The 13,027-nt window shown below is 47.1% G+C and overlaps 1 protein-coding gene across 6 annotated transcripts in view; it reads right to left on the bottom strand.

The window, feature by feature from the left end:
- Positions 1-13,027, bottom strand: part of TSPAN14 (tetraspanin 14) — an 83,776-nt gene that overhangs the window by 15,928 nt on the left and 54,821 nt on the right. For all 6 annotated transcript variants that reach the window (XM_045025129.1, XM_045025132.1, XM_045025131.1 and 3 more), the window contains one exon: positions 7,437-7,487. In XM_045025129.1, the coding sequence (XP_044881064.1) occupies positions 7,437-7,487 (51 nt within the window). The remainder of the gene's footprint in view (positions 1-7,436; positions 7,488-13,027) is intronic.

Below are 13,027 nucleotides of genomic sequence, written 5' to 3'. Positions count from 1 at the left end.
AATGTAAGCTTTTTTTTTTAAAACCCTTCTGTAGGCAGGGCTGCTGAAACTATCAGGGAGAGAAGAGTTTCAAATGTGTGAAATCTTTATTTTTAAAAATTCTACCTTATTTTGTTATTGTCTTATGCTAAATTAGAGCTAGGAGAGGCTTTCAGTAAAGGGAATGCAAAGGCACTTAAAAAAAAAAAAAAAACCAACACTAAGCGTGGAGGAGCCACTAATGATTCTGGAACAGGAGTAAAAGGTGCATAGACAAAAGGCTACATGCAAGTGTAACCCCCACACCTCCTGGGTGTGGTGTTCTGTCCCACTTGTAACACCGACAGACCCCCGGTGGACCAGGGACCTCTGGAGCTTAGTCCATGAGCCTCTACCACATGAGCTAAAAGCCAACTGGCTATTACAGGCCTGTACAACATGCGGCCCACATAGGGTGAGTAGGGCCATGGCTACACTTGCAAATTTGCAGCGCTGCAGCAGGGTGTGAAAACACACCCTCTCCAGCGCTGCAAATTGCGGCGCTGCAAAGCGCCAGTGTGGTCAAAGCCCCAGCGCCGGGAGCGCGGCTCCCAGCGCTGTCCGTTATTCCCCACAGGGAGGTGGAGTACGGACAGCGCTGGGAGAGCTTTCTCCCAGCGCTGGTGCTTTGACTACACTTAGCACTTCAAAGGCTGGCTGGCTGGCTGGCGGGTGGGGTGGTGAAGGGGCCAGTGTCAGGCTGGACTCTGGAGAGTGAGGGTGAGCCAGTGTCAGGCGGCAGGGGCAGCGGCAGAAGGTAAGAGGCCAGGCAAGTGAGCTGGCAGTGGGGGAGGGGGGGCTGAGGAGGTGAGCGAGGGGGGGCAGGTGAGGAGGCAAGCGGGGGGCAGGTGAGCCAGAGGCGGGGAAGGGGGACTGAGGAGGCGGGGGGGGAAGGTAAGCCGAGGAGGGGGAGGGGTAGCTGAGGAGGCAAGCGGGCAGGGGGGGCAGTGGTGGGGGGACAATTGGGAGAGGGAAATGACAGAATGCCCCGACGGTCCCAAATGTTCAAGTAACTGCCCCAGGGTGGTAAAGAAAATTGGGTCATTAAGGATTGACAGCCTCTGGGGGGAAATCATTGCTCATCGCAGGACCAGACAGGCTGCTGTGTTTGGATCAGGGGTTCATGTGGCTGTCCTCACTGCAGGACTGTTTCCATGGAAAAGCCACGTTAGGAGGACCCTTACATGTATATTTAGCTTTTTTCTATCTCACAGTCAGAAGAAGCTGGCCCCATATGCACACACCCAGCTCTCTAAACTCAATCCCACCACACTTTGGGAACCTGTGCGGCTGAGTCTGTCCCCAGCAGTGCGAAGGCAAAGTGAGGACAGGATCAAATCAAATGTCCATCCCCCCCATTAGAGAAGAGAGAACTATGACATACTGCACATAAATCTGAACCACTTTGTTAGCTGAAGAGTTAAGCTGTAAATTTTAGAGGAGCCCAGTTAGCGCATCAACAAATCTCACTTACAAATACTCGACAGATTCCCTAAAAACCCAAAAGGCAGGACAGTCTAGAAATGAACAGTTCAGGGATCCAACCCACAGCCATATCATTCTTCCCTGTTCCTCACCATCCCCCCTCCCCTGCCCCCAAGAATCCTAGCCACATCCCACCCGATCCAGGGCCCCACCTCTTCCTCTGCAGAGCAGCCCTTGCCGCAGAGCCAGGGCTCAGCAGAAAGGCAGTTTAAATAATTTACAGAATCAATGTTATAAACATGACACAGGTCTTTGTGATCCCCCAGCTCTCTCCCAGTAACACTCAGGGGCCCCTGTCCGACTCAGCCAGACACCTGGTGTTTGGGGCCAAGCCATTTTGAGGGTAGGAAGCTAGGAAAATGTTCAGAAAGGGAATGAAGGATATTTGTGAAATACCTTAATTGCAAAACCCCTTTTCTGAAGGTTACCAAACCTCCCAGACAAATCCTACCTGGCCTAAGAGAGCTCAGGGGATCTGGTAATTTTTTGGAGAAGTTACAGGGAAGTTTAAAATGGATCTTAGTTGTAAGTTAGGATCAGTCTGAACTATGGAGTGGCTACCACTGGCCCATTACATCCGGGTGAGCGTCTCTGTAGCAGCATTGGGCCTGATCTGGCTCCCATCCCCTCTCCAAGGGTTGCAGCTGTCTGGAGGTGCCTGCCTTCCACGCCTTCCTCAGTCACACCTGATTCATTCAACAGGACAATTGATTACAAAGTGAGGGGAAGATCTTATTCTACTTCTAGCAAGAGAGACATTTTTCTTTTACCTTAATTATACTACCTCAGGTGCCCACTATAACATATTACCAAGGTTCAATACAAAGTCATAAAAGTTATACAAAAATGCATAATGCAGAGATTTATCTACAACTGCATTGATTGACTGCTGTGTGCAGTAATATAGTGACCCCCGGGTCTTTGAATGAAGCTTTATACTTGCGGGGGTGGGGGGTGAGCGGTGGAGTCGCATGTGAGCGGGTGGGCAAGCGGCAGGTAGGCAAAGAGGCGAGCAGTGAGCCAGCAGGGGTTCTAGGGGTGGGCATGGGGGTTTCTGGCAGGGGAGGGAGGAGGTGAAAGGAGGCGAGTGGTGGTTGGGGTACTGACTAGGAGGGACGCAGCAAGCCAGCGGGGGAGCTAGGGGGTGAAGAGGGGTGTGATGGTGAGGCCAAGCAGGGAAGGGGTGGGTCCTATTTTACTGCTGTGATCTGGTCATCCTATGTACGCCGTTTCTTTCCCCCTCTACACTACAGGCTTCCACACACTGTCAGTGCTTTCCTAGTGTGCCATCCATACAACTGTTTGCTTTAATTGAAAAATTATTAATAAAGTATCACACACACACACACACCACCTTCCTTTTCGGCCCACAGCTGTTTCAGCAGGGCGGTGCTGGGGAAGGAGAGTTTGTTTCTGCTGGGCGGGCAGCACTGGGGGAGCTGGTGTTGGCCCTCAGCTGTTTTCTTTGGAGTAATATGGCCCTCACCGCTTTACGAGTTGTGCAGGCCTGGGCTATTAGGTAAGGCGTAGAGCAGACTCATCTCTTTAAGTGGTCTTGGTGCCACTAGATGGGACAGAACACCACACACAGAAGGTGTGTGGGTTACACAAGGCCCATGAATACCTTTTGATGTGACCCTCTAGGCCTAGGGAAAGCTTGCACACCACAAGAAGGTTTTACTGGGAAATTGTTTATAAATAGGTGTTTGATCAGAGACACCATTTCTTCATCCAGCACAGCAAATTAGTTGAAGCAGAGTTGAGGTAAGAAAGGTGACAGAAGAACTCACAACGGAGCACTAGCTTTGCAGAAAAATCAATCTTCATGGAGATTTCAACTAAATGGGCTACCACAAGATGGTGCTAAAAGCCTGGAACCATCAGAACATTTCCACCTAGCTTCAAGCCATAGGATTTGAACTAGGACAGGGGTAGGCAATCTATGGCACACGTGCCAAAGGCGGCCCACGAGCTGATTTTCAGTGGCACTCACACTGCTCGGGTCCTGGCCACCGGTCTGGGGGGCTCTGCATTCTAATTTAATTTTAAATGAATCTTCTTAAACATTTTAAAAACCTTATTTACTTTATATAAAACAATAGTTTAGTTATATATTATAGACTTGTAGAAAGACCTTTTAAAAACGTTAAAATGTATTACTGGCAGGCAAAACCTTAAATTAGAGTGAATAAATGAAGACTCGGCACCCCACTTCTGAAAGGTTGCCGACCCCGAGATACAGATTCTCTCATGATTATGAATGTCTAATATAAAAAGTGTTCTGGCTAGATGAAGCAGTGAGCTGTCCATCCGGTTTTACTGGAGACATGTTTTCATTCTCTGCAACGGATATGCCTGGAATCTACATTTACCATTTCCAGCCCTTTTGGGTTACTCTTTCTTAAGCCCTGACTCATCAGAACCCACAAATGGGGAAGCAGCACCAATATAACATAGCTCTGGCATAACACAGCGCTTTTGCACAACACCCACAGAGCAATGGAAATCATCAGTTAGTAACATGTTTGCACACAAATGAAGCTTTCCACAACTGTTCTACTCATTTCCTCCCACCTTGAACTCATTTTTCCCCCCAGCCAGTCATCAGCTCAAGCAGGATCTGCCTGGATGAGGTTTTCCTGTGAACAAAGGTTGTTTTGGGAAAAAAGCAGAACAGGCTGGACTCTGGCACTCACTCCCAGATAGAAAAATTAGGAATGAATCCATCTGATAAAAATCCCTGCTGAAGAATCAAGCTGAATTAATTCAGACTGGAGGAAAAAAATGTGAGGAAATCAGAATTGTTGGAGCCAGATACATTTGGATGAGATTAACTGTTTGCATTGGGGGAGAGTTCAGAACTTCTCCTTGGCTCTTCCCACATCCACCTCCATCGTTGATGAACTCTGTTCTGCTTTATAAATAAATTCATCTCCCCGGTTTATTACAGCATCATAGCTCATGGAGTGGTTTCTTTACTGTACATTCAGAGTTCCATCTGCACAGGCAAGTAGACAGGACAGATCCACACTTCATCTGCACCAGAGCTGAAGAATATCAGTAACATCAAGGGATTTAGACACTAGTTTTTCTCACTGGTTGTTTTATCTTATCTGTAGCTAACTACATGAACAGCTTATGGGTCATTCAAATGTTTAAGCCACAGACTTTAGGTATCTTATTGCTCATTGTCAAGATTTGGGAGGCTCAACAGCAAAAGCTAACCGGTGGGAAAGCAGAATGCCACATGCAAAAATTACAGAACTGTTAAAGAAATCTAACAATTTACAATGTAAGAATATAAATTTAGCAAAAATGTTTCCCTTAAAACAAACCCAGTGTGTTATATAAGCCATCCGGCAGATGGAGAGGGTTATGCGTTAGCTATTTCTCTAATTACAATACTAGGCATCTCTTTTAAACTGTGGACCGCATAGAAAGAACTTAATTAAATTTAAGAAGAGAAGGCATATTCTTCAAGACCTGTTTGTGTTTTATAAACAGAAAAGTGTTAATTATGTTAAAATCTCTCATAAAATTCAGAGGAAAGGGAAGAAAGTTTTGTTAATTGTTTATCTTTACAATGTTCAAAGAATGACTAGGAAACGCGTAACAAGTAGCAGCATGATCTCATACACTGAACTAGGTTTCATACTGCAGTCCTATCAGAATAGGGAGAAATCCAAAACAAATTCATGGTTTGCATTTTTTTTTTTTGACAGTGGAAAACCTAGTATGTTATAATACAATTAGCTCAAACTTTCTCCATGTTCCAAAACAATGAAGGAAGAATAGGCCCCATTACATACATTGCTTCTGCTGGACCCCTGAAAGTGCTCAGATTTCTATAATCACTAAGAAGGGAAGCAAACATTTCATACTTGTCTGTATTTAACATGCACATACTGAGCAAGGTAGCTGCTTAGAGAGCATGTCTGTCCAGCACCAATGAAATGAAAACTTAACAAAACCATAGATAGGCAGGCAAAAATCAAACACATAAATATAAAAATGGAGAACTGACTAGTCAGTAGTACTTCCAGAAAAGTATCTAAGAGTTATAGTAGATCACACATTGAATGTAAGCCAACAAGATGAGGCAGTTGTGAAATAGGTGACTATCATTAAGAGATTAAAGTAAGCTCGTACGGTCCGGTATGGCGTACCGGTAAGAGCTGGTACACAGATGACCATACTGGCAGGGACGCTGATGAGGGGGACAAAAGGAGCACAGCAATTTAAAAGGACCCAGGGCTCCCGGCAGCAGCCAGAGCCACTGGCCCTTTAAATCACCGCCAGAGCTCTTCGGCTCCCAGCTGCCACCACTGCTACCCCAGGGCTCCAGCTGCGATTTAAAGGACCCAGGGCTACCACCGTTGCTACGACATCAGCAGCCGGAGCCCTGGGCCTATAAATCGTCTCCCGAGGTCCCTTCCAGCCCTAGATTTCATGATTTTAAGTAATGTCACCCTGGTCTACTGTATATGAGAAGACAGGTGGATTAAGAAAACAGACAGAAAAGCTCTTAGATGTGCATGTTTGGCATGTCTTTCTTTAACCAATTAAAAGGAAAAGCTTTTTTTGCCTCATCCTTCTCTGATCTAATTCACTTCAGTTGTTGGTCAAATCTGTAGCTGAAATTCCAATAAGTGCTTTTTCTCCCAATACCGTTTTAATTTTGCCAATTCCAGCCCTTGTTCTCAAATCTATTTAGCAGTTCCTCAACAGCATATGAAGTGAGATGGGGAATAGATATCTCGGTTATCTACCACACCTAAGGAGTAATGGGAAGAAATTAAGGGTATGTCTAAACTTACCAGGGATCGATGCTGTGGCAATCGATGCACTGGGAGTTGATTTAGCGGGTCTAGTGAAGACCTGCTAAAATCGACCACAGATCGCTCTGCGGAACGAGACGTGTAAAGTACTCCACCGGAACAAGACATGTAAAGTAAGTCGACAGGAGAGTGTCTCCTGTTGACCCAGTGCAGTGTAGACACTGCAGTAAGTCGACCTAAGCTACGCTGACTCCAGCTATGTTATTCACGTAGCTGCAATTGCTTAACTTAACTTAGGTCGACTTACCCCCATAGTGTAGACAAGGCCTAAGAAAGGGAACATTTAGGCTGAATATCAGGAAAGCTTCCCAACTATTAGCCTTTGGAATAATCTCTCACATCAAGTGGGAGAAATCTCATCTCATTTAAAATTTGACTAGATAAAACTCTAGTAGGTGTACAGTAAGATGATTTACGAGCAGGGAATTGGACTAGATAACCCAAATAGGTGTATTACATCTCTACAGTAGAGTCTAAAATAAAGTCTGTTAACAGAAGTTGCAACATTAGGGCTCACTTTTTGCCCCCAACAAATATCTCACCTTCACTAACAATTACTGCAACTCAACAATACATACGCCAGGCACTGGCAGTTCCAAAACCCTGTTTAATTCCAATCACAAGCAAGTCACAGCAATGTTAGTAGCAACAGAAAGAAATTTTAAGGAAAAAAAGGTCAAAAACATGTGACTAAAGCATATCATTATCAACATAATGGATGGTTCCAGCTATCACACTTGGTAGATTGAATTGTATACCTGTACATATTTAGTCCAGCACATTCCAAGTGGCAAATGGAAAAATAATGGCGTAATGCTGGGGTGACTACCACAGGGCTTTGAAGGGGAGAAAAGGTTAAACTAGCAAAATATAAGAGGGATATTATACTTGTGCTGCGTATTGTACATAGGCCCTACAGACAACCATCCCTATGAAGGGAAAAACTAGGACTTTATAGAAAGTAGTAAATTATTTCTTTCCTTAAGAATTTAGCTCAGATGTTGTTTTTAACTCCTATTGTTTCTTGAGGATGGGAAGCTAAAAAACACTTAAGAAATTGGTTAATGCAACATCAACAGTCCATCATAATCTTACCTTTTCACTCCATGCCCAAAGCCCGGCTGCAAGGAAAGCAACTCCAGCTAGCTACAGAAAAGAAGAAAATTTGATTAGTACACTAATCAGGAATGAAAACAAGACTTCCTAATGTGCAATAATATGCCCCCTTTCCCCTCCTTTGAAATAATCACCATGAATACATATAATAAAGTAAATTGGAGAATGTATTTATGAGTCTCTGTATGTGTATGGGCCTACATAGAACAGCAGTCCTCTTCTCAGAAAAAATTGTTACAGCATAACACTAAAATAATCTGATAGGAGAGAATTAAGTTAACATTTCCTGTAGGAACAGAAGGACTTGTTAGGACTCTAAAGTTCTGTATAAGTGTGTTCCCTCCATGTGAGGTCAATCATTGTATCCATACTGAAGAAAAAAAACCATAAGACAAAGACTCTCAATGATTGAGGGACACAGGAAAAAAAGTCTTGAATTCATGAAGCATCACCTACAGTTTTCCCTCCATGTGAGGTCAATCATTGTATCCATACTGAAGAAAAAAACCATAAGACAAAGACTCTCAATGATTGAGGGACACAGGAAAAAAAGTCTTGAATTCATGAAGCATCACCTACAGTTTTCATTAATGTTAAGTAAATGTAATGCTGGCAAAGGATATCTGATCTATAGCACAACTAGAGGATGAGATTTTCTGGCTAGCCACATGGCTCGGCAGTGGCAGTTCATGTTCCCTCTTTGCCGTTCCACATGTGTGCCTTAAGCTTGTCCTGGGGGAAACATCTCCCAGAAATGTGCTGAATCCACTCAGTTCTCTGTGAATATCTCTGAAGAGGCTCTAAGCAATTCACAGGATCAGGCCTGACCATCAGCTGTGGCTAGTGCTAGGTACTCTAATGATGAATGGGTCTGAGCCATCTCATCCTCAGACTCTCGGACTTGTGATTCTGGAATGCTGACACAAAGTTTGCAACAATAAAAGGCAGAGAGCAACAGATGTGCTTGAAAATAATGTACATTGGGTTTAAGACCAAGATATTGAAATACTTATGCATATAAATAATCCCATTGATTTCAAGGGGAATACTAATTTGAATAAAGACAAGGATGTAAATAAATGTTTGCAAGATCAGGGTATAAAATAATAATTCTGGTGTTTTGCCTCTTAAAAGCTCAGAGTACTTTGAGATAGTTAGCATCATATCCCCATTTTGCAGCATATTAACTAGACCTCTAATGGCCTCTTCCTAGCCAATGCTCAGAACCAGTACTCCATCCTCATCCTCCTTGAGGACAGTTGACCATGCTCTCCTTCTTTAAATCTTGCTCTCCCTTGGGTTCCATCCAGCAGCCTCCTCTCTGCTTGCTTGCTATGTGCTCCCAGCTCAGTCAGTGCTGAGACCTCCTGCTGGGGGAACAGAGGGTACATCCTGGTTCTTCCAACATGCTGCAGTTTGTGGTCCACAACTTGTAGTTCCCAGGGCTGCTATTGAAGCACACTGGACCTTGAGCTACATATATCTAAATCCTACAGGTTATGCCAAAATAATCGCTCTAAAATGCCACCTTTCCTATCCATCAATGCAGCTAAAACGCTCACCCAGGCTCTTATCTTGCAACTGAATTACTGCAACATCCTTCTCTCTAGGATTGACAAATACTATCTTGCTCCACTTATACCCATTCACTATGCTGCTAAAAGTCACTCGTAGCCCTTTGATTTGACCACATCACCTCCCTCTTTGCATCCCTCCACTAGCTTCCGCCTCTCCCCCACCAAAAACATAAGCCACTTATTGTCACTCTTAAGGCCCTTTACAGCCTATCCTCACCCTAGCCATCATGTTTCATTCAGTGTCAAATTCCACACCTGATCAGTCAATAAGTGTAGCCTCCATTGTGCAATTATTGTATTTTCAAACAAGCACCTTCATGCAGGGGCGGCTCTAGGATTTCCGCCGCCCCAAGCAGGGCAGCACGCCGCAGGGGGCGCTCTACCGGTTGCCGATCCTGCGGCGCCGGTGGATCTCTCGCAGACGGGCCTGCAGAGAGTCCACTGGTCCCGCGGCTCCGGTGGACCTCCCGCAGGCATGCCTGTGGATGCTCCACCGGAGCCGCGGGACCAGCGGCCCCTCCGCAGGCACGTCTGCGAGAGGTCCACTGGTGCCGCGGGACCAGCGGACCTTCCGCAGCCATGCCTGCGGGAGGTCCGCCGGAGCCGGCTGCTGCCCTCCCGCGGGATGCCGCCCCAAGTGCGCGCTTGGCGCGGTGGGGTCTGGAGCCGGCCCTGCCTTCATGCTTTCCTCCCATACTCCTCCCTTCATGTTTGGGAGGAGATCCCCATAAACGTCTACAAACCTACCTGATTATCCTCCTTCAAATTCATCATTTGCTGTCATGCCTACAAAAAACTTGACTACAATTAGGCAGTGGTCTCAGCACACCAGCAGCCTGTCATGCTGACCTATATTGTCTCATTGTTTCCTTGTATTCCCTCAGTCTGTCTGTAAATATCCATATTAGATTATAAACTCTGTGGGGCAGGGATTTTTTTATTCTGGTTCTTATGGCACCTAGTGCACTACTAGCCTCAAATCATAGACCAGAGCCCCATGAATTACAGGAGGGTTGCCAACTTTCTGATTGCAGAAAACTGAACACCCTTGCCCCCTGCCCCACCCCATCCTGATGCCCTACCCCTATCTAAGGCCCCGCCCCCTGCTCACTCTATCCCCCCTTCTTCTGTTGCTCATTCTCCCCCACCCTCACTCACTCAATTTCACTGGGATGGGCAGGGGTTGGGGTGCAGGAGAGGGTGAGGGCTCTGCCTGAGGGTGCAGGCTCCAGGGTGGGGCTAGAAATGAGGGGTTTGGAGTGGGTGGGGGTGCTCTGGCTGGGGCAGAAGCTTGGAGTGCAAGGGAATGAGGGCTCCAGCTAGGGGTGCAGGCTCTGGTGTGGGGCCGGGGATAAGGGGTTTGGGGTGCAGGAGGGGACTCTAGGCTGGGGGCTTCAGAGTGCAGGAGGGAGTGCAGGTTCTGGGAGGGAGTTTGAGTGTGAGAGGGGGCTCAGCACTGGGACACGGGAGGGGCTGCAGGCTCTGGGAGGCGCTTACCTCAAGTGGCTCTTGGAAGTGGATGGCATTTCTCTCCAGCTCCTAGGCGGAGGCACAGCCAGGCAGCTCTGCACGCTGCCCCCAGCCACACATGCCACCCCTGCACCTCCCATTGACCACTGTTCCCACAACGCTGTTCAAACCAGTACTTGAGGTAGGGCCAGCATGCGGAGCCCCCGTGGCCATGCCTTTGCCTAGGAGCCTGAGGAAAATGCCAGCCACTTCCAGGAGCCACGTGGAGCCAGAGAGCCTGACTTAGCCCTGCTACGCCACCGACCGAACTTTTAACAGCCCAGTTATAGTGCTGACCAGAGCTGCCAGGATCCCTTTTCGACTGGGTGCACCCTGGTTGAAAACCGGATGCCTGGCAACCCTAAATTACAGTAATATAAACAAGTGGTTATCTGACTTGTCCAAAGCCACAGCACAAATTGGTGATGAGCCAGGAACAGAATACAGATCTCCCAACTTCCAGAGGCTAAGGTACAGGACTGGAGACTGCCTCCCATGGGGTACTACCTTCTAATAAGCAGCATTACAAACGTAAGAATGGCCATATTGGGTCAGACCAATGGTCCGTCTGGCCTAGTATCCTGTCTTCTGACAGTCGCTGGTGCCAGATGCTCAGGGGGAATGAACAGAACAGGGCAGTTATTGAATGAGCCATTCCCTGTCATCTAGTCTCAGCTTCTGGCAGTCCAAGGTTTAGGGACACCCAGAGCATGGGGCTGTTTCCCTGACTGTCTTGGTTAATAGCCATTGATGGACCTATCCTCCACGAACTTATCTAATTCTTTTTTGAACCCAGTTATACTTTTGGAACTCACAACATCCTTTGGCAACAAGTTCCACAAGTTGACTGTGTTGTGTGAAGTACTTCTGCACGTTTGTTTTAAACCTTCTGCCTAATAATTTCCATCAGGTGACCCCTGGTTCTTGTGTTATGTGAAGGGAATACAGAAGTGTCGTTTATCACTTTCTCCACACCATTCATGATTTTAGAGACCCCTATCATAGCCCACCTCAGCCATCTCTTGTCTAAGCTGACAAGCCCCATTCTTTTTAATGTCTCCTCATAAAACAAGCCTTTTCAGGGCTTGGTTTTAGCCCGCTGCATTTTTTCCTCCTACATATAAAAAATTAACTCTTTAAAAACTGTTAATCAAAAAAGCACATGCTGCCACCTTAAGGGATCATTCTATATATTCTTGTGTAAAGATCATTATCCCATGCGCCATTTTATTAAACCGCTTATCTGCACTCTGATGAAGATTTCAGAGAATTTCATGCACTACTTCCCCCAGCTCATTCCCCTGTTTAGTAATTTTATAGAGTAGTACTAGACTGAGTGCTCCTGGATTCCCTTCTTTTATGATTTGTCTATGTCAAGACTCATTACCTAACCCTCTTCCCATTCAATTAGATAAGCCATTTCTTTGCTTCCTGCTCCTAACTTTAAGCCACTCCGAATTAGGTGGTAGGGACGGTCTCCAACTCCTTCCTTCAGGGCCGCCCAGAGGGGGGGGCAAGAGGGGCAATTTGCCCCAGGCCCCGAGCCCCACGGGGGCCCCCACCAGAGTTTTTCTGGGCCCCTCACTCGCCCCGGAGTGCCCGGCAAACTCTTGCGGGGCCGGGCGCAGGAGCTTCTGCCGCTCCCGGTCTTCGTCGGCAGGGGGTCCTTCCGCTCCGGGGCGGAAGGACCCCCCGCTGGTGAATTACCCCCGAAGATGGAGCGGGACCCGCCGCCGAAGCACAGCCCGGTCTTCGGCGGTAATTCGGCGGCGGGGGGCCCTTTCGTTCCAGGACCCGCCGCCGAAGTGCCCCGAAGACCCGCGGCGGGGCTCCCCTCCGCCGAATTACCGCCGAAGACCGAGCTGCACTTCGGCGGTGGGTCCCGCTTTGGCAGTAATTCGGCGGCGGGGGGGCCCCGCCGCGGGTCTTCGGGGCACTTCGGCAGCGGGTCCAGGAACGGAAGGGCCCCCCGCCGCCGAAGACCCCGGGCCCCCGGAATCCTCTGGGCGGCCCTGCCTTCCTTTTCAGAAAGCAGAAAGTTTGAGACACCTAACCCAGATTTTGCACTGACTTAAACTTTGTACAATCCCCATTAACTCAGCTCTTTCATGTGAATCAAAAATTGATCCTTCTTCTGACCTCGTGACCTCTCTCGCCATCTTCAACACTTTGTAGTCACAGGCAGCCTGTGTCTTCACACCCAATATCGGTATCAAAACAAAGATGACATTTTCCACCCCCAGTGTCTGAGCTAACCAGGTCTTTATCCACTCAAGCAGTAATTTGCTCCCCTAGAGCATACCTGCTGACCTTGTAGGTTAATAATATGCTGCTACAGCAAAAGCTTTTCCATAGTTTGAGAGTAAATGAGGTCTCATTCTCACTTCTTTAAGTCTATAATAGAAACCATTTACCCAAAAGCTTGGAGGCATCTCAGAAACCTATGGATAAACAGGAATACTTGTGGCACCTTAGAGACTAACA

This window comes from Mauremys mutica, chromosome 7 (genome assembly GCF_020497125.1).
Source record: "Mauremys mutica isolate MM-2020 ecotype Southern chromosome 7, ASM2049712v1, whole genome shotgun sequence".
NCBI lineage: Eukaryota > Metazoa > Chordata > Testudines > Geoemydidae > Mauremys > Mauremys mutica.
This window is presented reverse-complemented; position numbering and strand designations above follow the sequence as displayed.